The sequence below is a fragment of the Coccinella septempunctata genome, chromosome 5 (assembly GCF_907165205.1).
Source record: "Coccinella septempunctata chromosome 5, icCocSept1.1, whole genome shotgun sequence".
NCBI classification, from domain to species: domain Eukaryota; kingdom Metazoa; phylum Arthropoda; class Insecta; order Coleoptera; family Coccinellidae; genus Coccinella; species Coccinella septempunctata.
This window is the reverse complement of record NC_058193.1, coordinates 35,647,046-35,670,652: the sequence shown is the minus strand read 5'-3', so window position 1 is coordinate 35,670,652 and position 23,607 is coordinate 35,647,046. Positions and strand designations below refer to the sequence as shown.

At 37.5% G+C, this 23,607-nt stretch overlaps 4 protein-coding genes across 4 annotated transcripts; 2 read left to right on the top strand and 2 right to left on the bottom strand.

Annotated features, from left to right (window-relative positions):
- Positions 1-1,068: 1,068 nt before the first annotated feature.
- Positions 1,069-6,545, top strand: LOC123314251. Its single transcript, XM_044899411.1, has 14 exons — positions 1,069-1,337; positions 2,055-2,961; positions 3,015-3,283; positions 3,364-3,535; positions 3,594-3,927; positions 3,987-4,246; positions 4,306-4,477; positions 4,534-4,791; positions 4,955-5,080; positions 5,134-5,220; positions 5,276-5,410; positions 5,543-5,817; positions 5,985-6,268; positions 6,364-6,545. The coding sequence occupies exons 1-14, from the start codon at positions 1,295-1,297 to the stop codon at positions 6,471-6,473; spliced, it is 3,432 nt and encodes a 1,143-aa protein (XP_044755346.1). The 5' UTR covers positions 1,069-1,294; the 3' UTR covers positions 6,474-6,545.
- Positions 6,546-6,704: 159 nt separating this feature from the next.
- LOC123312998 (DNA-directed RNA polymerase II subunit RPB2) lies at positions 6,705-12,299 on the bottom strand. Its single transcript, XM_044897652.1, has 10 exons — positions 12,023-12,299; positions 11,154-11,963; positions 10,814-11,081; positions 10,128-10,749; positions 9,766-10,024; positions 9,502-9,701; positions 9,204-9,448; positions 7,828-8,044; positions 7,543-7,761; positions 6,705-7,490 (listed from the first exon to the last, which is right to left on the bottom strand). The coding sequence occupies exons 1-10, from the start codon at positions 12,039-12,041 to the stop codon at positions 6,822-6,824; spliced, it is 3,528 nt and encodes a 1,175-aa protein (XP_044753587.1). The 5' UTR covers positions 12,042-12,299; the 3' UTR covers positions 6,705-6,821.
- A 398-nt stretch (positions 12,300-12,697) lies between these two features.
- LOC123313005 (DNA-directed RNA polymerase II subunit RPB2-like) lies at positions 12,698-18,007 on the bottom strand. Its single transcript, XM_044897658.1, has 11 exons — positions 17,853-18,007; positions 17,364-17,792; positions 16,903-17,283; positions 15,774-16,041; positions 15,066-15,687; positions 14,704-14,962; positions 14,427-14,626; positions 14,110-14,354; positions 13,817-14,033; positions 13,534-13,752; positions 12,698-13,474 (listed from the first exon to the last, which is right to left on the bottom strand). The coding sequence occupies exons 1-11, from the start codon at positions 17,869-17,871 to the stop codon at positions 12,806-12,808; spliced, it is 3,528 nt and encodes a 1,175-aa protein (XP_044753593.1). The 5' UTR covers positions 17,872-18,007; the 3' UTR covers positions 12,698-12,805.
- Positions 18,008-18,238: 231 nt separating this feature from the next.
- Positions 18,239-21,534, top strand: LOC123314176 (vacuolar protein sorting-associated protein 51 homolog). The gene is made up of 12 exons (XM_044899298.1): positions 18,239-18,419; positions 18,470-18,604; positions 18,658-18,879; positions 18,950-19,359; positions 19,453-19,650; positions 19,707-19,929; positions 20,018-20,245; positions 20,298-20,453; positions 20,608-20,789; positions 20,842-21,019; positions 21,071-21,183; positions 21,282-21,534. Exons 1-12 carry the CDS (start codon positions 18,336-18,338, stop codon positions 21,388-21,390), a joined length of 2,238 nt encoding a protein of 745 aa, XP_044755233.1. The 5' UTR covers positions 18,239-18,335; the 3' UTR covers positions 21,391-21,534.
- Positions 21,535-23,607: the final 2,073 nt, after the last annotated feature.

Here is a 23,607-nt window from a genome sequence, read left to right as displayed (position 1 = left end):
TATACGTCACTTGATAGGGTTAAAAGCCAGATGCATTTTTCGTTTTTGTGAGGCTGGATGTTATTTTAGATCATTTAAACTAGGAATATTTAACTGAATTTCACCCAATGTGATAACGATTTGAATAATTGTTTTTTCACACTTGGGGAATTGAATTCGAATGGCAATCACCAGATTCCATTTGAATTTTTACGAAGGGCCATTATTTCACTGAATGAATTAAGTAGGAGGTCTCTATGAAAGAGGATCTACAGTACAAAAATATTAAGATCATTGGCTTCCATTCAAAGTTATCAAGTTTAAGTGAAATTGTTGCACTGGGTGTTTGGTGGACATGCGGCAAAAATTAAAAGGGTTATTTCCTAGACTATTTTAAGGGAATTTTCTCCATTGATGATTTTTGAAAAACTGATTCATTTCAACGATGAAGAATAAACGTTTTATCACTTAAGAAGTAGGAGAGTTGAAAAGTTGCCGATACCTACCTGTCTACGCCAATGGAACTCAACCATTGCTATTGTAGGAATTCATACTTTGAAAAACCACAAAACTGTTATGTTTTCTTTTATTCATCTCTTTTGAAACAAATATTTGAATGTATCTGCTGGGTTCTTAAAAATTCCTACTATGAAAAATACTAAAATGATTATAATTGGAAAAAAGTACAGCTACTAATTTTCAAAAATTCACCACTTCAATTATCATAAAATAACTCAAATAAGGAGAGAATTTTCCATTTCCCACCAATTTCTAGAGTGAACTTGAAACTATTGATGAATAAAACGATAACAGACAATTTAAATAGATTCACGAAATCCCAATATGTTCGGAATGTTTTCTCATGAGAAACCCAGCACCCCAAGAATGCCTCAATATACTCATGCTCCATTGAACATTCCGTATACAAACATCAAGAACCTCCGTTTGTTGATGCCAAAACCAAACAATAGCAACTGGAATTCCTTTAATGACAGTTTTCATTCAAAGGCAATCCGGATCTGGTATAATACTCCATCTCTCTCCTAAAGACTAGTAACCTATTCATTAAAAAGCAACAGGTAAGAAATACAAGAACCGTTGAAGGCGAATGTGGAGGTTTTTAACCGCACACACAAGACTTGGTTCATTCCGTGGACTTCCTGAAGAACGGACATTACCAAATAATGCTCCTTTTCTGCCGAATTTCGTTACGATTACCATCTGCCAGTTCGGTGATAGTGAAGTGAGTGAATTTTGCCAGAAATCGGTAATGATAATGTGCCATTTGTTCGGTTTTTCTGCGTAACGAGTTGAAATGTGGAAATATTTTTGTGGTGTTGTTTGGTTCACGATTGTTGGTGAGTAACCCTTTGACAGGTTCGAAGGAATGTGCACATACATCGTTTTTGGCCTCTGCCCGAGTAGAATTGGCTTATTGTTTTGCTGGTGCGAAATGTTGGTGACCTATAAATCTAGTTTCACTTTCTAACTAACGTTCAGTCCGATAATTAGCTGTCCCATCTAGTTTAATCACTCTCTAACTTTCGTTTTGCAGCATATGTTACTTAAAGTATTCAAAAATGGGTTAAATTTAATGGAGAGGTAACTATCAACGAAGAAAACTTTGATAAAGGGAAAACAGGAACTTTGTAAATGATTGTAACATCCTCACTAAAAAGTTTTGAACCAAATGTCGCAGAATTCCCAAATGGACGCTCATTATGATGATTAAAGTCTTGATGAAAACATAACAGAGTTCTCTTTCTCACATTTAGGGAACAAACGGAGCCGTTAAATAATTGTAAACCTCAATTTTTTTCGTGTTTTGAAACGAAATCGATATTTCAGTCTTTTAGGCCTGAAATTTATCTAGAAACTCTAGGTACTAAGCTCAAAAGAGCTTGCACGTGTTTGGAAAACAAGTGTTGTTCTGTCATTTATACTCAATGGTTCTGTGTAGGCTTCGTTAGTGTATCCTTACGCCACCTCAATTGTTTTCGTATAATTATATGGCCTTTTCTTGAACTGTAATTCTAAAGTACGCAAAAATAATGAAGCTTACCTTCGCTTTCAAGGTCTGCAGCTTGGTGGAACCGTAGAACTCAAGGCCTACCTTTCTGACGAAGGCCTCCACGGCACCCTAACATTCACCAAAGAAGAGAATAATGAAATCCGGATTGAAGCAAACCTAGAAACAACCCTCCAATACCCTAGTCAAGTATGGTCCTGGAGCCTGAACGAATTTCCCGTAGATTACACCATAACGGAAAACAGGTGCGAGAATGAGATCCTCGGCAAACCTCTGGTCAATCTCGACGATGTCCTCGGCTACCTCATTCTACCCGACAACAAATCATTCGAACACGTAACCAACAATTTGACCCTCGGGGGAGATTCTGGAATATACGGAAAATCCATCCTGCTCAGAAATGTCGATACCAATCGTAGAATTTGCGCTTCGATCACCATGACAGACAAAACCAAAGAGAAGACAGCGGTGGCTAGGTTCAACTCCCCCATATCAGGCGATGTCTACTTCAGGTGGTTCTCGACCAAGGACAACCAAAGCGACATGCTGATAACCACCGATCTGTACCACGTGAGGAACAAGGAGAACCACAACAAGAGAGCTCTGGATTTCACCCAACACAAATGGAAGATATACGCGACAGACATCTTAGACTCAGAACACGATAGATCGGAACAGAACTGCGACATCCTTCAGTTGGTCTTCGATCCTGACAACAGGGGCAAAGGAAAATCCATGGGGGACATCGACCAGCGGCTGGGAAAGGTCAAAATCGCCCTGGATCACAACAAGAGGAAGTTCAAGACGTTGTTCAGAGACGACCAGTTGAGCCTGTTGCCAAACGATCTATCTGGGCCTCAAAGGAGGCTGTATCTCGTTATATTCGAGAAGAATCACGAGGATGTGTTCTTAGCTTGTGCCAATATCCGATACGAGCATCCGATAAATGCCATGTAAGTAAGAAATAATGAAATAATCCTCACACTCTAGTTCCAATACATTTCAGGTCCATAATTCAATCAGGAGGAGTTAAAGGTGAAATAACATTCACTCAAAACACCAAATTCGAGCCCACATTTCTAAATTTCAACCTCACAACTTCCCGCGGAGACTTGGAAACCAGACTGGTCTACAGCTCCTCCGTGGCGGGTTACAAGATTCACGAACTTCCAATAAAACCCTCCAAGACGGTGGGTCAAAATGAGAACACTTGCATCACCACCAAGTACATTTACAATCCTCTGAAGACCAATATAGCTGCCCAACCGCCGAATGGTAAGCCCTAAATCGAAATACAGACGTAAAAGCCAAAACCAAAGCTGTTGGTATTCGATTAAGCAGTTTTCGATTTGCAGGTTATGGTACCCAGGACCAATACGCCATTGGAGACCTATCAGGAAAGTTGTTACGTCGCAACAACGCCTCTAGGCTGGTTGAAGGTGAGGAACTGACAGGATCGTACTGGGATGTTTATTTACCCCTCAGAGGACCTCATTCAATCGTTCACCGATCCCTAGTAATATATAAGTATGTCCCCAAACCATTTGTAACCTTGAATTTTAAAAGAACTACGATTTCTACTCAGGAACACTCAATACCCTAACAAGATATCACAAGAACCGTGGATATGTGGCGGGATCAGTCTTTACGAGAATAATTTCAAATATCAGAAACCAGTATTCACAGCTGAAGTACTTTTCCGATACCCAACAGTGGGCAGGATGTTGTTCAGACAAGCTAAGGAAGAACCGTGGGCGGATACCTCTATCTTGATAGAGTATTTGGTGCATGCCGATGGGGCTTCACTCAATAACTCCTTCAATCATAGATGGGCTATTCACGAGTTGCCTCCAGGAAAAGACTTTTATGATTGGCAAGAAAGATGCAAGAGTTCTGCAGGAATATACAATCCATATAAGGTGATTTCCAAAGTTCCAAAGGTATGGATATCGAGAGTTCATTTCGGTTAATATTTCAGGTAGATTTCGACAATAAAACAGATCCGATAGAAACTTGCAACCTCAGGAGCATAGGAATATGCAGATTAGGCGACTTATCATCCAGGCATGGACCTTTAGACATCGCAGGAAGGATTTCGGAAGCAGACAAAATATCGAGGAAGATGTGGACAGATCCATCCTTACCCCTATCTGGTTATCACGCAATACTGGGAAAATCCTTGGTCTTGTACGACGATTTTGGTCCTAAAGCCAGAGGGGAACGTCTTGCTTGCTCGAGGTGAGTTTTCGAAAACACTTCATGGTACGTTTACCAACATAAACTGTTTCGTTTTGCAGAATTGGCGGAGTTTATAGAAGAAAAGCGGTGGTAAGGGATTGGTTCCCGAACGGAAACGACCTAAGTGTTAAAGGAAGAATAGAATTCATTCAGCAGACAGAATATGATGTGACAAACGTTGAGGTATCACTGGAAGGTCTTGTGGATAATAGCGGGTACCACATCCATGTTGTAAGTGGTAATAAAAAACTTAGTTCAACTTCAATGACATTCGTTCTGCTTCCAAGGTACCAGTGGAGGAAAATCTTGAATTCCCCTGCGAAGAGACAACGTTGTACGGCCACTGGAACCCTTTGAACGTCGATCCTTCCTCGTCACCCAGATTGTACCAAGGAACTCCGGATCAATATGAAATGGGCGACCTCAGTGGTAAATTTGGCTCGCTCGATAATCAGACCATATTCAAAGTTTCTTATAACGACACCATGTTGCCTATATTTGGACCACGAAGCATCCTTGGTAGATCCGTGGTGATCCACAAAAGGGTAAGAATCTTTACATGCAATAGGAAAAATAGCTGTGGCTATTTTAGTCAGAGTAGACTTCATTTTTTGAATTAGCAAAAAGTCCAATTGATTTTTGAGGGTTTCTGGATAAGTTTTGCGTTAGTATTGATAGCCTTATTTAGATGAATTCATGGTTTTTTAGGTTACAGGGGATAGATGGGCTTGTTCGACCATAGAGCGTGGTTATAGCCCTTCAGAAGCTAGAGAACTGCGAGCTATAGCTTCATTCCACCACCCTTCAGGTTACGCATACGGCTATATGAAAATGGTGAGGAATTTAACACCAATTAAAGGCATCCAAATAATTCGCGAACATTTCAGAGACAACTGATTCACAGGGATGGAAGCAAAAGTGATACAACCATAGAAGTAAAGTTAAGATACCCTGGGAAAAATGATAGGAACGTCGTGAGTATACCATAAAAACATAACATTAAGAAATCTTAAACAATTCTTTCCTCAGACAAGGGACCACAAATGGGCGATTTATGTTAATCCTGTGGGTGTTGATGCGGCCGTTAAAACTCAGAACACAAGATGCGTTGCTGGTGGATACATATGGAACCCATATTTCACACAACTGGCCGATCCTTTGAACGTAAGTCATCAGCATCAAATAAAAATACTCTTTCACTTCTCTTAGTGAAATTGTCCAATCGAAAACCTGAGATAACAATGAATTATGGGAAAAAATATCACGTAAAAATGCATCTTGTGCTCTCATTTTCAGACAGAGTTGTATGATCAAGAATGTGGCCCAGAAAACCCACTCAGATGCCATGTTGGCGACCTATCTGCTCGACTTGGTACGGTCGATATTGGAGTCCAACGAAAAGTTTTTACCGACTCCAATCTTCCACTGGAAGGAGACGTGACTGCTGTGGGTAGATCTATTGTCATTTTAAGCCCTAACAGAAGGCCAGAAAGATTCGCCTGTGCTAACATCGAACCGGACTATGACATCGTCAAATATGCCAATATAGAGAAGCCCCCCAGATTCGTACTGTGAGTCAAAAAACTTGTTTACTAAACGTCCTTTTTTTAATTTAAAATAACACCAAAAACGTCAACTGTGAAAATTCCATTGCCCACTTAGGTAATTCTAATGATTACATTTTGTTTTTGTGCATCATTCGAAGAGATTTATACGAGTGAATTATGATTTTTTTTAGAGCACAATTTATCGATGACATAAGGGAAGTTATGGGAATCCCAGAGTGGTTTATCACTGTCGATTCAAGAAGGACCAAACTTCTTCACAACAACGCCTGCGTTCAACTTCTATTGCATTTTAAGGGTCCCATCGCTAATAAGTTAGAGCAAGACTTCAACCGTCTATTATCGATAGGAAAATTGGAAGCACCTTCCCTTTATATCCCCGGGTACATCAAGGAAAAAAGGAAGACCAAAATTTCATACAAGCAGTGCGGAGTACGCGATCCAAATGATAAGAAAAGTAAGTTTTCCGGCTTGTACCAGAAATTACTGTAGTTCTAAATTTAAATTTATTGAAATCTGATTCATTGTTGTAAATCGAATTTTTTTTTGCAGAATCTAAGCGGCCATTTTTCTTTGGAAGTAGTGGATCTTCAGAGTCCGTCATGTTATCTTGGAGATGCACACTTTTCGGTTTAATTTCACTGTATTTATTGTATATTTGATTTTAAAAAACTGTAAATTATTGAAGTTCCTTCTGTAAATCTTGTAATTAAAACTTTTGTAAATGAATAATACCAATAGTTTTTTTCTCGCCCGGAAACGTAAACAAAAAAATTCCACACCACTTTTTGAAAGAATTTGAGATCATATGATCAATATGAAGAACACCAACTAACACATGTTGATTCACTTGAGGATCACTCAGGATGTAGGGAGATAAATCATACAACTTCTTAAAATCAACGTTTTATTGAATAAAATATCAACTCCAATCACTGGATAATCAATTAAACTATGAAAACAAAACCAATTTCAACATTCTAACTAACTAAATACATATGAACTACTTTTTACGTTACCATAAGTCTGGGGGCAATATTCATCGACATGAGCTCCTGGAACAGCAACTTTGCCGCATACGGCAACCTCACCTGTGAAATTTGCGTCTTGTTCTTGCATCCCTTACATTCGAAAGTATTATTCCTCAAATTCGCTATAGCAATCAGACCGCATAAATTACAAACGTGTATTCTGTACGGATCTGAAACTTCGAACAACCTCTCCCTCAAAAATTGCGCAGCCCCATGGGAGATCTGACAATCTCTCTCCATCTCCCCAAAACGTAACCCACCATCACGTGCCCTACCCTCCATGGGCTGTCGCACTAGAATCTGCAACGGACCCCTGGCTCTAGAGTGGATCTTATCGTCCACCATATGCTTAAGACGTTGGTAATAAGTAGGCCCCAAGAAAATTTGCGCGTTGATCTTACGACCGGTGTGACCATTATACATAACCTCATTTCCTCTAAGTTGATAACCGTATTCTTGAAGAAGGGTGGAAATCTTTTGTACGTTCACCGCGTCGTTGAAAGGTGTCGCATCACCTATTTCCCCTTTATTCGCTGATACTTTTCCCTGAATACACTCGATCAAGTGACCAATTGTCATACGGGAAGGGATAGCGTGGGGGTTGATGATGATATCGGGTGTCAGTCCTTCACACGTGAATGGCATATCCTGCAAGTAAGTTTCGGTCACGTAATTCGTCTGACAAACCTGATACGCCTACCTCTTGTCTATATTGGATACCGCATGTCCCTTTTTGTCCGTGCCTGGATGCGAATTTGTCACCAATTTGCGGGATACGCACAGATCGCACCCTGATCTTGCAAAATTTATACCCATCCGCGTTCAAGGTCAACATGACCTGATCAACCACCCCCGTTTCACTGTTACGAAGGAACGTCGAAGCGTCTCGTTTTGAATATTTCTTCGTGGCACCCTCCAACTGAAACAAGAGTTTTTATAACACCAGAAAACAATCTGAATGATAAAGTTAGGTTATCTTTCTTGCCTCATCGTCTCTTTCGGGTAAGGTCATAGTCTTTCCTATTATCACATCATCGCCAGATACACGAACACCAGGTGCTATGATACCATCATCGTCCAACTTATCATATATAGCGTTCCTCATACCCTGACACGTCTGTCTTGTGGGTTTCTCAAACTGTTCTTCCTGTTCTGATATTCTTTTCGATTCAGAATCTTTGTAAGATCGATAGAACACAGATCTGAAAATTGGCAATGTAGTACCACTAGCTTTTTCGCAGATCATCCCCGCTTGTATGAATGTCCGTAGTAGTGTGTTATTATATACCTATTAAGGGTGTTAAAATGTTTCGATCAAGGAACAACGGGTATCTACGATGCATGCATGAATAATCCATGCCTCTACAGGTTTTTAACAATGTTTTGTATTTTCTTACCTAAGTTTCCTCTATCACTATAGTCATATACTTGTCGGGGTTCCACAGAGAAGTATTTAAGGCCCCTACATTTCGAAATTTTGGGTAATGATCTAAAACTTCTTTTTTATTTTTATTGCAACAACTGTATTCGAATAATCAATGAGAATCGAGGGAAAATGCCTAGGCTGTACTAACATCGTGAAGTATCTTGAAATTCAAAAGTGAAAATTTATAAAAAGCTACAATTCCCTCATCTGGAATAATAACAATCCACAGTATGTAACTTACCTCATTAATTCAACTACAAATTCAAGAAAGTGCGTTAACTGAAATATTTTCTTCAAACTCAAGATGTTTTTAATGATTTGAAACATTCAAATAATTCTGAGAAATTTTCACAACATGTTTCAATGTGTTAAAAAGTTATTTCATCAAGATTTGTTATGTGTAAGTACTATGATTTATTATTTTTGTTACTTCTTCGGTTGAAAGCGTGTTCTTGTTTAATTGCAAAAAGGAAAAGTAAAACAGAAACGTAAAAATAACATTCGAATTATATAGAATAGAATTGGAGGTTGACAAAATTAAGTTTTGAAGAGTTCTAGGTGAAGGAAGACTAGAATGGATTCATTAGGCAGATGAAGATGAAAATAGAGAAATTCAGTCACAGATCTGAGGCTTCACCCTCGGGAATAATTGGAAAATATGGCGTCAGGGATAAAAGAGGGTGGCCTACACATTTCAACAGTGTTGCCGAACCTACCGATTTTGAGACGAATTCGACGAAATCTAAAAAAATCTGCCGATTTTAAGAATTACTCCGAATTTTAACAGTTGTCTTCACCGATATTGTTTTATGGTGTTCGGCAACACCAATTGAACAGAAAATTTGTGAGGGGGGGGCGTTGAAACATGAGTTAACTTTGAAATATAAAAAAAATATCAAAGGCCATGCAAATGGTGAATAAAAACATGCATCTACCTGAAAAATCCCCTTTCGACTGCGGATGCGTTCAAGATGACAGAATCTTCTTGATTGTAACCAGTGTAACAAGCGATAGCTACAATACTATTGATTCCTGCAGGCAACTCTCTGAAACGTAGATACTCCATAGACCGGGTTGTAACCAACGGTTTATGTGGATAGTAGAGGACATGGGCCAAAGTGTCCATACGCACGTGGAAATTCGTGATATAAACGCCCATGGCTTGTTTTCCCATAGCACTCTGAGAAAAAAAGAGTTAAAAATCGGGAACAATTGAATGAATCATGACTCTACCTGATAGGTATTTCTGGGGCTCTGATTGTGATCTGGGAAAGGTATAATCGAAGCGCAAACTCCCAAAATCATGGCTGGATGAATTTCACAATGTGTATAAGTCGTACAATAAGCGTATTCTTTTTCTTGTCTCAAATCATCAGGGGACATCGCAATCATGACCGTTTCTTCTTCCAACGTATCGATATATTCAACAACACCTGTAATTCATTTCATCAAGGATTTGAACCTAATAAGTTCCTTCGAGAATATGTTGCAACTCACCATAAGAAACAAGGTTCTGCCAACCGTAATGATTGTAATCTCTTTCTTTCAACATGTCAATATGTTTCTTTTTCAACAACAAACTTCCATTTTCCACGATTAGAAGCGGCCTACAGATTCTACCAGCGTCTGTGTAGATTCTTATCTCCCTATCCCTAATATCACGAATCATAGAAACTTCAGATACGATGATGTCCATCTGACGTCTGAGCTTCCTCAAAGTGGACATCAATTGTTCGGGATCTCTGTGTATACCAACCTGAAAAAAATTGAGATTGCCAACTGGAACATCAAGATATTTCCAAATAACCGAATAGATTACTCAAAAAAATCAATTCGGAAAAATTGCTGATAAAACTCACCCAACATCCATTGACAAAGATTTTAGTGGCATTCGCGATGGCGGAAGGTGCGATTTCTTCCAGATTTTCCATCGACCACTCCTCCAAGAACTCGAGAATTGGCGACGGTTGCGAACCGACAGATATGTAAGCCATTAAAGCCAGATTTTTTACTAAACCTACAGCGGCTCCCTCAGGAGTCTCAGCAGGACAGATCATCCCCCATAGGGTGTTGTGTAACTGACGTGGTTTGGCCAATTTACCATCTCTTCCAATTGGAGAGTTGACACGACGAAGATGAGACAACGTTGACGCAAAAGTTAACCTATTCAACACCTGTGATACTCCAGCACGAGCTTGATGGGCCTTTTTCTGATCGCCCCAGTTACCAGTGGCCAAAGAGTACCGCAAACCGTCAGTTATTAATTTCGTTTTAATGGCTAGATCAAGATTGAAGTCTTTTCCCTTGTCAATAAACTTCTGCGCGTACATTCTCACTTCCTTTATCAAATTTTTAAATAACCCCCTGAATAAAAAGGCCAGTAATGGACCAGCCAAATCTAATCTTTTATTTCCGTAATGATCACGATCATCTAACTCTCTTCTACCAAGAGCGGCTAGAAGAAGTCGGTGAACCATGTAACTAGAACAAAAAGATTGTTCCAAAAACGTAAACAACCTAGAAATATCAAAAAATTTCAGCTCACCCCAAAAAGTATGCCTTCTTTGTTTCACAAAAATCAGAAACACCAACATGAGGCAACATTTCTTTCTGTAAAATTTCTCTGGCGTATTTGATACGCTTTTCTTTTGTGACACCAGGTCGGGCACCTCTCGAACCTATGAAATTTAAAGCAACATTTTGTTCTTGTATGACAAAGGCTTCGTCCAGTGATGGTTTCACCATTTCCATCATCTCTGGATCTTCAAAATCATAAATGATGTGCTCAAGAATATCACGATCCGCCACAAAACCTTTAAAGGAAATAACCATTCACTATGCACAGAATATCTATCTATAGCTGCGTTTATTGAATTCATACTTACCAAGAGCCCTGAATACAATCATTATTGGAATTTCTTGTTTGATATAAGGCAAAATTGCGATAATTCTTTGACCAATAGCTGCCTTTTTAATCGCCTGGCCACCTCTAGCCATCATATTGACCCACAAAGTCGACGTGGGTCTTGAGCTATGTTCCAAACACGAACGAATTTCTGATTTATAAGCATACTTTCCATCTTTCATGGCAAACACGTAAACAGTATTAGTGGCCATCTTTTCTTGAGCAATTAGTACTTTTTCAGAACCATTTATGATGAAATAGCCACCAGGATCCAAAGGACATTCATTCAATTCAGTTAAATCACGATCAGTGAGTCCATTCAATAGACAGAATGTGGAACGCAACATTATTGGAATTTTACCTATAAATGTTTTCTGATGCTGTGTTTCGATAGGGTCTTCACCCTCCCTCACTATAGTTTTGGTAATGTCAACATACAAAGGAGCAGAATAAGTCAAATTCCTCAAACGAGCTTCATTTGGCATCATAGGGGATGGAGCCCCATCTTTCTCCCAATGTGTAGGCTTTGAAAGATAAATCTGCTCAAATTTAAGCAAATAGTGGGTAGTATTCTCAATTTCCCCAGAGGTATGCTGGGCTTCAGCTTGTAAATCAATCACTGGGGAGTCCTCAACGATACGTTGAACAGACATCTGTATAAATTCGTCAAAACTATCCAATTGTTGTCGAACCAAACCCTTCTCGTCAAAGTAGGAATTGATAACAATCCAACAGGCCTCTTGCCATAACTCCGAACTGATTTCCTCAGTTTCTTCCTCTTCATAACGGTCTAGAAATTCAATGAACTTTTAGATGGTTTCCAAGTTAAATTGATTGTATTCTAATTACCGTCATCTTGTTCATACATAGTGAAAGCTCAGGATTATAAATGAACAATGAAATGAAGACCCAAATTTAAATGTATTTCGGTCGGAGATAACCTCAAATTCACATATTTCTTGGAACTGCAGCAGATAGGTGTGATATTTTTCTCTACTATGGGGAAATAAATGCTGCAATTATTTGATTTTGAATGAAAAACGTTGGTGTTGATAAATTTATCAACGAAAATTGTTCAAAATTTGTTTTCTATTTCCAACCATAAAGTAAACGTATGTTCGGTTTTCAATTTTCAACACGACTATTTTGTGTTTTCTAACCTCTAACTGTCATATCACAAGGATCTTATTTCCTTCATTTTCCGTCTTCCTACTCAGATAACTAGTTATATAAAAGATCCCTCTTTACGCTTACGGCCAATTTGCTTTAAAAGACCATACTGAAACAAATTCCATGAATACCCAGGCCAAAAACGCTACACTTCGATATCGATGAGTTGAATCGGCAGTACCCACCCCTGTCCGAGAAAAATCACATCTATCAAAATTGTCAAACTGACGTAGGACATTTTACTTTGGTAAACGTCCAAAGTCACAATTTCCTCGGACTTTTCCTATAAGACTCGGGTCTAGATCATTTTCTGGGCACGCAGCACACAGCCTTTTGGGGGGAAAATAAATAAACTTTGAAAAATGTATAATTTACTGTAAAAAAAAAACTGCATACAATATAATAAAAGGCTAATAAAATTACATTAAAAGTTTTAAAACTCAGCATAAATTTATATAATTCTTATGTAACCATTAGTCTGGGGGCGATATTCATGGACATAAGCTCCTGGAACAGCAACTTTGCCGCATACGGCAACCTCACCTGTGAAATTTGCGTCTTATTCTTGCATCCCTTACATTCAAACGTGTGATTCCTCAAGTTCGCTATTGCAATCAGACCGCAGAAATTACAAACGTGTATTCTGTACGGATCTGAAACTTCGAACAATCTCTCCCTCAAAAATTGCGCGGCCCCATGGGAGATCTGACAATCTCTCTCCATCTCCCCAAAACGCAATCCACCGTCCCTACCCCTTCCTTCCGTTGGCTGCCTGACTAGCACCTGCAACGGTCCTCTTGCTCTAGAATGGATCTTATCGTCCACCATATGCTTAAGACGTTGATAGTACGTGGGCCCGAAGAAAATTTGGGCGTTGATCTTACGCCCGGTGTGACCATTGTACATAACCTCATTCCCTCTCAGTTGGTAACCGTATTCTTGAAGAAGGGTGGAAATCTTTTGTACGTTGACAGCGTCGTTGAAAGGCGTCGCGTCACCAATTTCCCCTTTCAACGCTGATACTTTCCCTTGGATGCACTCGATCAAGTGACCAATTGTCATACGGGAGGGGATAGCGTGGGGGTTGATGATAATATCAGGGGTGAGTCCTTCACACGTGAAAGGCATATCCTAAAAACAGTATAACCATTAATACTTAATCAAGATCAATAGTAACAATTTAAATTCACCTCTTGTCTGTATTGAATACCGCAAGTTCCTTTTTGACCGTGCCGAGAGGCGAATTTGTCTCCAATTTGTGGGATCCGAACAGATCTAACCTTGATCTTACAAAATTTATGACCATCCGCGTTTAGGGTAACCATAACCTGATCTATGACTCCCGTTTCACTGTTTCTTAGGAATGTCGAAGCGTCTCTTTTCGAATATTTCTTAGTGGTACCATCCAGCTACAAACGAATCAAAATTTCCATATATTCACAATTTATCCAAACAAATTTTCTGGCTACTCACCTCGTCATCCCTTTCAGGAAGGATCATCGTTTTTCCTATTATCACATCTTCCCCTGACACACGAATACCCGGTGCAATTAGACCGTCATCGTCCAGTTTGTCGTATAGGGCGTTTCTCATTCCTTGACACGTTTGTCGCGTTGGTTTCTCGAATTGTTCCTCCTGATCTCTCACACTTTTCGATTCAGAGTCCTTATAAGATCGGTAGAACACTGACCTGAAAACATAAATTATCAGAGCAATGTTCGAATATCAAATGACATGATAATTGCAGATTTTCGTTATTTTTCTACCTGAAAAATCCTCTTTCCACCGCCGACGCGTTTAAGATGACAGAATCTTCTTGATTGTAACCAGTGTAACAAGCAATAGCCACAATACTGTTAATTCCGGCTGGTAGATCCCTGAAACGTAAGTACTCCATGGATCTCGTGGTAACCAAAGGCTTGTGCGGATAATAGAGTACATGGGCCAAGGTGTCCATCCGAATATGGTAGTTTGTGATGTAAACGCCCATAGCCTGCTTACCCATAGCACTCTGAAAAAAAAAATTGAAAATATGTCGATCGTTGCCCAAGGAAATAAATTATTTTTCCGGAGTGTTTGTTACCTGATATGTATTTCTAGGACTCTGGTTGTGATCAGGGAACGGAATAATCGAAGCGCAAACGCCCAAAATCATGGCCGGATGAATTTCACAATGTGTATAAGTCGTACAATAAGCATATTCTTTTTCTTGTCTCAAGTCGTCAGGAGACATAGCAATCATGACCGTTTCTTCCTCCAACGTATCGATATATTCAACAGCACCTAAAATAAACGTTTCAAATAAATTCAGAGGATAGAATAAAGCAAAATGTGAACTTAATCGACTGATAAAAACTCACCGTAAGATACAAGATCTTGCCATCCATAATTATTGTAATCCCTTTGTTTCAACATGTCAATATGTTTCTTTTTCAACAACAAACTTCCATTTTCTACGATTAGAAGCGGCCTACAGATTCTTCCCGCGTCTGTGTAAATTCTTATCTCCCTATCCCTAATATCACGAATCATAGAAACTTCAGATACGATGATGTCCATCTGACGTCTGAGCTTCCTCAAAGTGGACATCAATTGTTCGGGATCTCTGTGTATACCAACCTGAAAACATTGAGATTGTCAACTGGAACATTAAGATATTTCCAAATAACCGAATAGATTATTCAAAAAAATTCAATTCGGAAAAATTGCTGATAAAACTCACCCAACATCCATTCACAAAGATTTTAGTGGCATTCGCGATGGCGGAAGGTGCGATTTCTTCCAGATTTTCCATTGACCACTCTTCCAAGAACTCGAGAATTGGCGACGGTTGCGAACCGACAGATATGTAAGCCATTAAAGCCAGATTTTTTACTAAACCTACAGCGGCTCCCTCGGGAGTCTCAGCAGGACAGATCATCCCCCATAGGGTGTTGTGTAACTGACGTGGTTTGGCCAATTTACCATCTCTTCCAATCGGAGAGTTGACACGACGTAAATGAGATAACGTTGATGCGAAGGTTAATCTGTTCAACACCTGCGATACACCGGCACGAGCTTCGTGGGCTTTTTTCTGATCTCCCCAGTTACCAGTGGCCAAAGAGTAACGTAAACCATCGGTGATTAATTTCGGTTTGATGGCCAAGTCGATATTGAAATCTTTTCCCTTGTCTATAAACTTCTGCGCGTACATTCTTACTTCTTTAATTAAATTTCTGAATAAACCCCTGAACAAAAATGAAAGTAAGGGACCAGCTAAATCCAATCTCTTATTTCCATAATGATCACGATCATCCAATTCTCTCCTTCCAAGAGCTGCTAAAAGCAGTCGATGAACCATATACCTATAAGAGATCAAATAAAAAAAAAATAAAAAACAATAACCAGAAAAGCAAAAATATTCATTCTCCAATATCGACTTTGTACTAACCCCAAAAAGTACGCCTTCTTTGTTTCACAAAAATCTGAAACACCAACATGAGGCAACATTTCTTTCTGTAAGATTTCTCTGGCGTATTTGATACGTTTTTCTTTTGTGACACCAGGTCGGGCACCTCTCGAACCTATGAAATTTAAAGCGACATTTTGTTCTTGTATGACGAAGGCTTCATCGAGTGACGGTTTCACCATTTCCATCATCTCGGGATCCTCGAAATCATAAATTATGTGTTCTAGAATATCACGATCTGCCACAAATCCTGAAAAAAGTGTTAACCAAAATTATGAATAAGCAATGAGGGATTCAGATCTCGAATATAAGTATTATTCACCATTGGAATATTTGGGAAAAAAAAAACATGAACACCCAATGTAAATTGATACACACAACACAATTCAGGAAAATAGCTGGATCAAAAGAACTTATACCATCATTCTCTTCTGGAATGATTCATAAATACCCCTATTTCAGTTCAGCTGACACACTGAAGTCAATAAATATAAAAGTTGCGAACTGCAAAACACACAACCATTTCCTTTAATCAGTATTTAAAAAAAAAAATGCAAAAACAATGTACTACAGGAGTGAATGCATAAGGTTCAACCACATGATGATAATGTCGTGAGAAATTATGTAGCAAATGTTGATTTGTTGCTTCAAGTAAAATATGTGTATTCATAATAGGTTAACAAATATTCCCAAGCTTTAAGCATGACATCTTTGAATAGTGTTGCAAATTCAAGCAAATAAATTCAGAGATTACCGATTTTATTATAATTTTCCATTTCATCGCCTTACATAAGGTTTCACACAAGAGAAATTGAACATGCATTTCAACAGCCGATTTTATAAAAGTTCATTAACCATTCCTCAACTTGGATTTATTTCAATGCTATAGGTTCATTTCACAATCCATCCATGAAGCACCTCAAAATGATAATAAAATATTTATTTGAAATTACTGGTGCTTTTCAAAGGGACCTACGCCCTACCTGTATGAATATTCAACAATTCATCATTGAAAAGATGTCTTCTCAGAAATAAGTTGTGGATCAATATGATGAGAATATTCCACAAAAGAACTGTGCAAAAATAGTGATAAATATTGATGGGTACTTACCAAGGGCTCTGAAGACAACAATAATTGGAATTTCTTGCTTAATGTAAGGTAAGACTGCAATAATCCTTTGACCAATAGCTGCTTTTTTTGTGGCCTGACCACCTCTGGCCATCATGTTCACCCATAATGTAGAAGTTGGTCTTGAACTGTGTTCTAAGCATGAACGTATTTCACACTTATAGGCATATTTTCCATCTTTCATAGAGAACACATAAACAGTATTTGTTGCCATCTTTTCTTGAGCTATAAGTACTTTTTCTGAACCGTTGATGATGAAATATCCACCTGGATCCAGAGGGCATTCGTTCAACTCAGTTAAATCACGATCGGTCAGTCCATTTAACAAACAAAATGTGGAACGCAACATAATGGGAATTTTTCCTGAAAAAATCATATCCGTTTGAGTTTTAGAAATTCTAATTTGCTCGAGACGCAAATGGAAATATGAAATTTGCATTTACCAATAAATGTTTTTTGATGTTGTGTTACAACAGGATCTTCACCATCTCTTATCACAGTTTTTGTAATATCTACATACAATGGTGCAGAATATGTCAAGTTTCTCAAACGAGCCTCGTTGGGCATCATAGGAGAAGGTGCACCATCTTTTTCCCAATGGGTGGGTTTCGATAAATAGATTTGTTCGAATTTTAAAGTATAGCGAGTAGGATTTTCGATTTCTCCCGAAATATGTCGAGGTTCAGCCTGTAGTTCTATTTGAGGAGAATCTCCCACAACCCGTTGAACAGACATCTGTATGAATTCATCAAAACTGTCCAACTGCTGACGAACCAAACCCTTTTCATCGAAATATGAATTAATAACGATCCAACAAGCTTCTTGCCACAATTCTGAACTGATTTCCTCAGTCTCATCTTCTTCATATTGATCTGGAATGTGAGCCACATGATTAATCGTTAATTGCCTACTATTTTTCAAGAAATATTTACCTTCTTCTAGCTCATACATCGTGATATCTGTGTGATTATTTTGATTTTCTCCGTAGTTATTTATTTGAAAAATGTGCAACACTTCTCCTTGTTAACGAACTCACAAGAAATGAAAACAAGCAAACCTTGATGATCACAGAAAACTTTGACATTGACATGCAACATAGATTTCGATTGTAGGCAAATTTCCTTTCATGATCTGAATTTTTCAGATTGAAATTTTTATATCCCATCCAATCGAAAAAGATCTGTTGATTTTACTAATAGAAATTTATTTTTCTTCAACATGGGTTATAACTGTATAACTATAATTATTAGTTGGAATGTTTGGATTGTGACAGTTATTATCATACAATGACAGTTATTATTATCACGTATGGTCAGCTGATTTTTGACAGACGTCATAACAAAAATTGTTTATTTCTCCTTCAACATACAATTTTAGGATAAAAAGTCTGAAAAATATAAACGCAAAACGCAACGATGGAAGAAACTAAGAATTCAAATCCTTTAGATTTAAATGGTTCCAATTTTAATGCAAATATGTATTTAGATAAATTATTCAAGGTAATTTTATATTTGCCGAATGCCTGTGATATTAAAAAGAGAATTTTCAGGAATGTAACTTAAAACAAATAATGGATCACGAAAATGAGATAATCAGAGATACCCAGACTTTACATTCTGACATGCAAACTTTAGTCTATGAAAATTACAACAAGTTCATATCAGCAACAGATACCATCAAAAAAGTATTCATTTTGTCTTTCTGCCATTCGTTATTTATTCATAAGATATTTTTCAGATGAAGAATGATTTCAAAGATATGGAAACTGAAATGGATTTACTTGCAGAAAATATGGACTCAATTACTTCTTATGCGGAAAAAATAAATTCAACACTTCAAGGAAGTAGACAAAAAATCAGTAAATTATCGGGAATTCACACACTTTTACAACGTTTACAGTTCCTATTCAAACTACCTGCTACACTGAAAAGTAGAATGGAGGAAAAAAATTACAATCAGGTACCTTTTACACTATTTCTATTTGATCTTATTTTTGAGTATATGTACCTCAACTATCAGTGTTTTTAAGGCAGTCCAAGACTACACGCATGCACAGAGAGTTCTCAAACAGTATGGAGATTTACCTTCGATCCAAGGAATTAAATCAGACTGCGATGTAATTCTCAAAGAATTGAGAGATGAACTACGCCAGCAGTTCTGTTATCCAAACACAACAACAAAAGAAATGGCAGATTCTGTAGATCTTCTCCTGCAATTAGACGAGCCAGCAGAACAACTCTGTGAGGATTTTTTGAAATGTTCAGAACAGAGATTGAGTGAGCAACTAGTCATGCTCAAAGATCAGAGCGAGCAGAAGGACATTAGTGAGTTCATGGATTTAGGATGCAATGGATTCTTCAACGATTTGTGCCTGGTTGTTGCCTCATTTTATGATATGTTCATTAACAGCAGTCGGAAATTGGATAATATAGAAAACAGGTATTCCAAAAAAGAATTGTATTGAATTGGTTCCTATTCAAATTGAGTTAATCTATACTAAGTTGTTTGAAAAAATGTGATTTCTTCTTTTAGTGAAGTATTTGAAAATTTTGCTGCTAAAGAATTGAGGTCTTTTGTGAAGGAAAATATGGAAAAGTATTTTCAGCTAGTTCAACATAAAGTTGATTCGGAGCAAGATGCAAATGATACAACAATTTTAGTCCAGGCACTTGACAAATTTTACAGGGGTGTTGAAGGTCATATGCTGTATCCTAACGTTGATTTTATTGAGTGAGTATTTAAGGAGTTGGGCGTATGTGGTTTTATATATAAATTAATTTCTGCAGACGAGCTACTGATGTTGTTGTTAATGCGGGTAGAAAGCAATGCAAAGCTCATTTGCAAGTGTTGAAGATGCATTTCAATGATTCTCTCACCAAAGTCAGACAGTGTCTTACGACTCCCAAACTAGTAAACGAAGAAGATGTTTCTAAAAATTTAACCGAGTTATTGAACTCTGTCATTCAAACTATCGTAGAAAAAGTGAAGGGGGTATTGCAGGATCTTTGTGTAAGTTGAGCTGCATTAGATTATTGACCACCAATGATTATTTATTCCCTTGTTAGGTCAGTATATTAAGGGTAACTTTTGTTTTCAGGCTTTCATACATCCCGATATAGCGTTTTCACAGAAAAACAATTTCAAAGACAGTTTCTGTGTTGACAATGTGAGAGAAGGTTTAATCATCTGCTTTCTGCATCACTTGACAGCAACCGCGAGAGTTTTCTGTACTACTGTTCACACAGACCCGAAATTTCCGCCTACTCTGCTTCTACTACTCTCGAAATTATGTGTGGAATTTAGGAACGGACATGTCCAGCATCTGGTAAATTTTTCTGCGATTTGAGGAATGAAAAACTGAGTTTCATTTCTTGCAGCTCACGTTGACCGATGAATTATTCCATATTAATTTGATGCATCTGAAACCTAACCCCGCTTTGACAAACGAAAATGAGATAGAGACATCTATGCAGGAATCTGCTCAAGAATTGCTCAATCATTATGTGAGGATTCAGGGACTTAATGTATCTCAAGTGAGTGGCACATTTGAAGATTTTTGACATTGACATATCAGTTGTACTACACTTGTAATGTACTTCTATTTCTTTTTCTGAGCTTTTATAGGTTCTTTATACCAGCTGTTGTTTGGGTAGTAATAATAATGAAAAAGAAATAATTATGTTTTAGATGCTACGAAAGAGTGTGGAAACACGAGATTGGCTGCATACAATAGAACCTAGGACAGTTAGGGCTGTCATGAAAAGGGTTGTGGAAGATATAGCTGCAATCGAATCCACCATAGCCTTATTTTACGAAGACCAAGGAACAAGCACAGAGCATAGCAGCGATTCTAGTAGGAAACAACAAGGGTTGGTATAACAAAACAAGAATTGAAACAAAATAAAACTTAAAAAATTGCAGCCTCTCCATCAGTAGACATCAGACTCGTTCGAATTGGTCAAATTATACCCCTAGTCACTTGGATTCCACTCTTGTTTCTAACATGCACAGAATCTTCAGCGAGAAGATCGAAATATTCTCCACGGTTGAGTTCAACAAAATTTCAATTTTGACTGGGATCATAAAAATAAGTTTGAAGGTAATACTGATGTGTATTGTTTGAGAACGAATTCAAAAACTGTTTTTGCAGACCTTCATGGAGTGTGTGCGTTTGAAGACTTTCAGTAAATATGGGCTGCAGCAAATACAAGTGGACACTCATTATTTGCAGCTGTATTTATGGAGATTTGTTGCAGATGAAAAGTGAGCCATTTTGCACTTTTTTTTTTAAACTGTGTGAATAGTGTTTTATTTTAATGTATCAGCAGGGAGATAATGAAAACAATTTCCACTTTTTTCAGCATTTTGTACTTTTTGCTGGATGAAATTTTGGGCTCTGCTGTTCATCGTTGCTTGCAACCTGTGCTCATGGAACCTAGTGTTGTCGATATTATCTGTGAAAGAGGATAATTTTTTCCTATTCAATGAAATTGAAGTATTAGCAATTCTGATTAATTTTAATTGTAATTTATTATTTAATTGTTTTTTCACTGTAATTTAATAAAATGATCTGTTTATTGGAGGTTATAAATAAAGTATTTATTTGTTGACTAATTTTTGTATATTTTCATTCCTTATTTTTATTGAAAACGAAATGGGAACTCAAGGTATACACAGGGTATAAGTGAATAGCGAAAAAATTTAGGAAGTTTCCAATCAAAAAATAGTATGTAGCCCCCTAAAGATGATGCAATTTTTAGTTTTTTTTCTCAGAAACCAGAAAACTGATAGCAATGAAATAGAACAGACATTCTATGAGAGCTGAGGAAAGGCAATCAAAAAAATTTGGTGGTGTTCCTTTAGCAAGGGGTAGAAAAAGCCATTCCTAAAGTTTTTTCACAAGAAACTTCTTTCCTGCCTGCTAAAAAAAATTGTATGAAAGAGCCACACAATATTTTTTCGCAACTATTCATTCCACCCTGTATAATGAGGATGAATTTATGCCAATTCCTCAGAATACCCAGGTCTAAAAAAGAAAAGAAGATATTCTACTTATCTGAGTCTGTTACGAATTGTTAGATTAATGATAAGAACGTTATTCATTGTTGGGGCTTTCCAATGAATCATCAAAATGATTTGCATTCTAATCATAATTCAACCAATACACAAAATTTATGCAAGATGCTGCTAACAGCAGCGACAGACAAGATATCTGAATTTTTACGAAAGAAACTATAATTTATAATAATTATTTAATGATCCTTGTACTCTTGAGCGTTATATTTCCCATTGAACAATCTGGAGTATGTTGATAAATGGAAGGAAACATTCTGAAAAATGCACTTTGGGAGTAACAAACTGACGTTTACAATTTTTATTTGAAAAACGAGTATATGGTTGTGAAAAAATTTCGAAAAAAATATATGGTTGGGATTTCCCCTTGCTTCTAAATATAATATTATACACAGGATATTCAACTTACTCCAGTGTTAAAACGGTCACTCCTAAATACTAAAAAACAATCGCACTACAACGAGAGAACCATTACATTAGCTGATTGATAGTTTAAATTCAAAAGATTACATCTTTATTGTAGGATTTATTAGGCTATTTCGATCACTTCTTCAGTTAGTTTGAAAAGATTAATTTTTTATTGTCAATGTGTTCGAGTTTCTAGATGTGGACGTTGACTTAAATTCTAGAGGTACCATTGAAACTTTCCAATTTTTATACAGAAGTGAATTTACAAAACAGATACTTGAAGTTCCTTAAAGCGGATAAGATACTTCAAGGATGCACTGCAATTTCCACATGAGTATTTGTTACTGTTATCCTCTCAAAAAATTTTACCAACTTACCGTACTAACGTGTATGAAAATGGTCTCAAGAATTAAGCCAACCGTTCAACTTCTCCGTCTATTCAGCCATTTGCGGAAGAATAAATTGCTCGATAGAGAAAAGAACACAATTAACATTGTTTCACTCGATAACATAATTGTTCAGACTACATTTTAGCGATATTGAGTATTGATTCTGATTCATTTGTGGTACCCAAACTATATTATCAAGAAGTAAACACCTTTTCACTAGTTGCACGTTAGACTTGATTCGTCTACGGAAACATTAAACGAGAAATAAAGCTGAAGACTATATAAACATGGAAGTTATTTTAGTGTCTCTCACTTTCGAAGTGTGTTTTGTACCATTCGGTGAAGATTTTTGTGTTACCCCCGGAGTTTTCCAGGGAATTTCCCGAATGTTAAGTAGTATTTCTTGGGAAATGTACCGACATACCACTTCCCGAGATCGACTACTTATTATTCTGGGAATTCACTCAGCAGCTACTTCCAAGGTATCTTACAAAGTGATTTTTTTCTCTCCACATATTCTTGTATAATGAACTTTCGAAAATATGTTAATAAAATCTTGAAATTCATTTGCCTATTTCGTCATATTATTTATTTCACACCCATCCTTTAAAATAATCGCTGTGATATTCCTACAAGTTTGAATTGAGTAAGTAAGATTATCTTTGCGATCTTTGAATGATCTCTCTCTTGCCCAAAGCCGAACCTGGCAACTTACAGGGGTCAATTGATCAATGAAATTACGGTGTAGCCACTATATTCATGAATCGGTGAAAAATACGTCTTGTTATGCGGGAAATTCTTAACGATCACTTGTCTC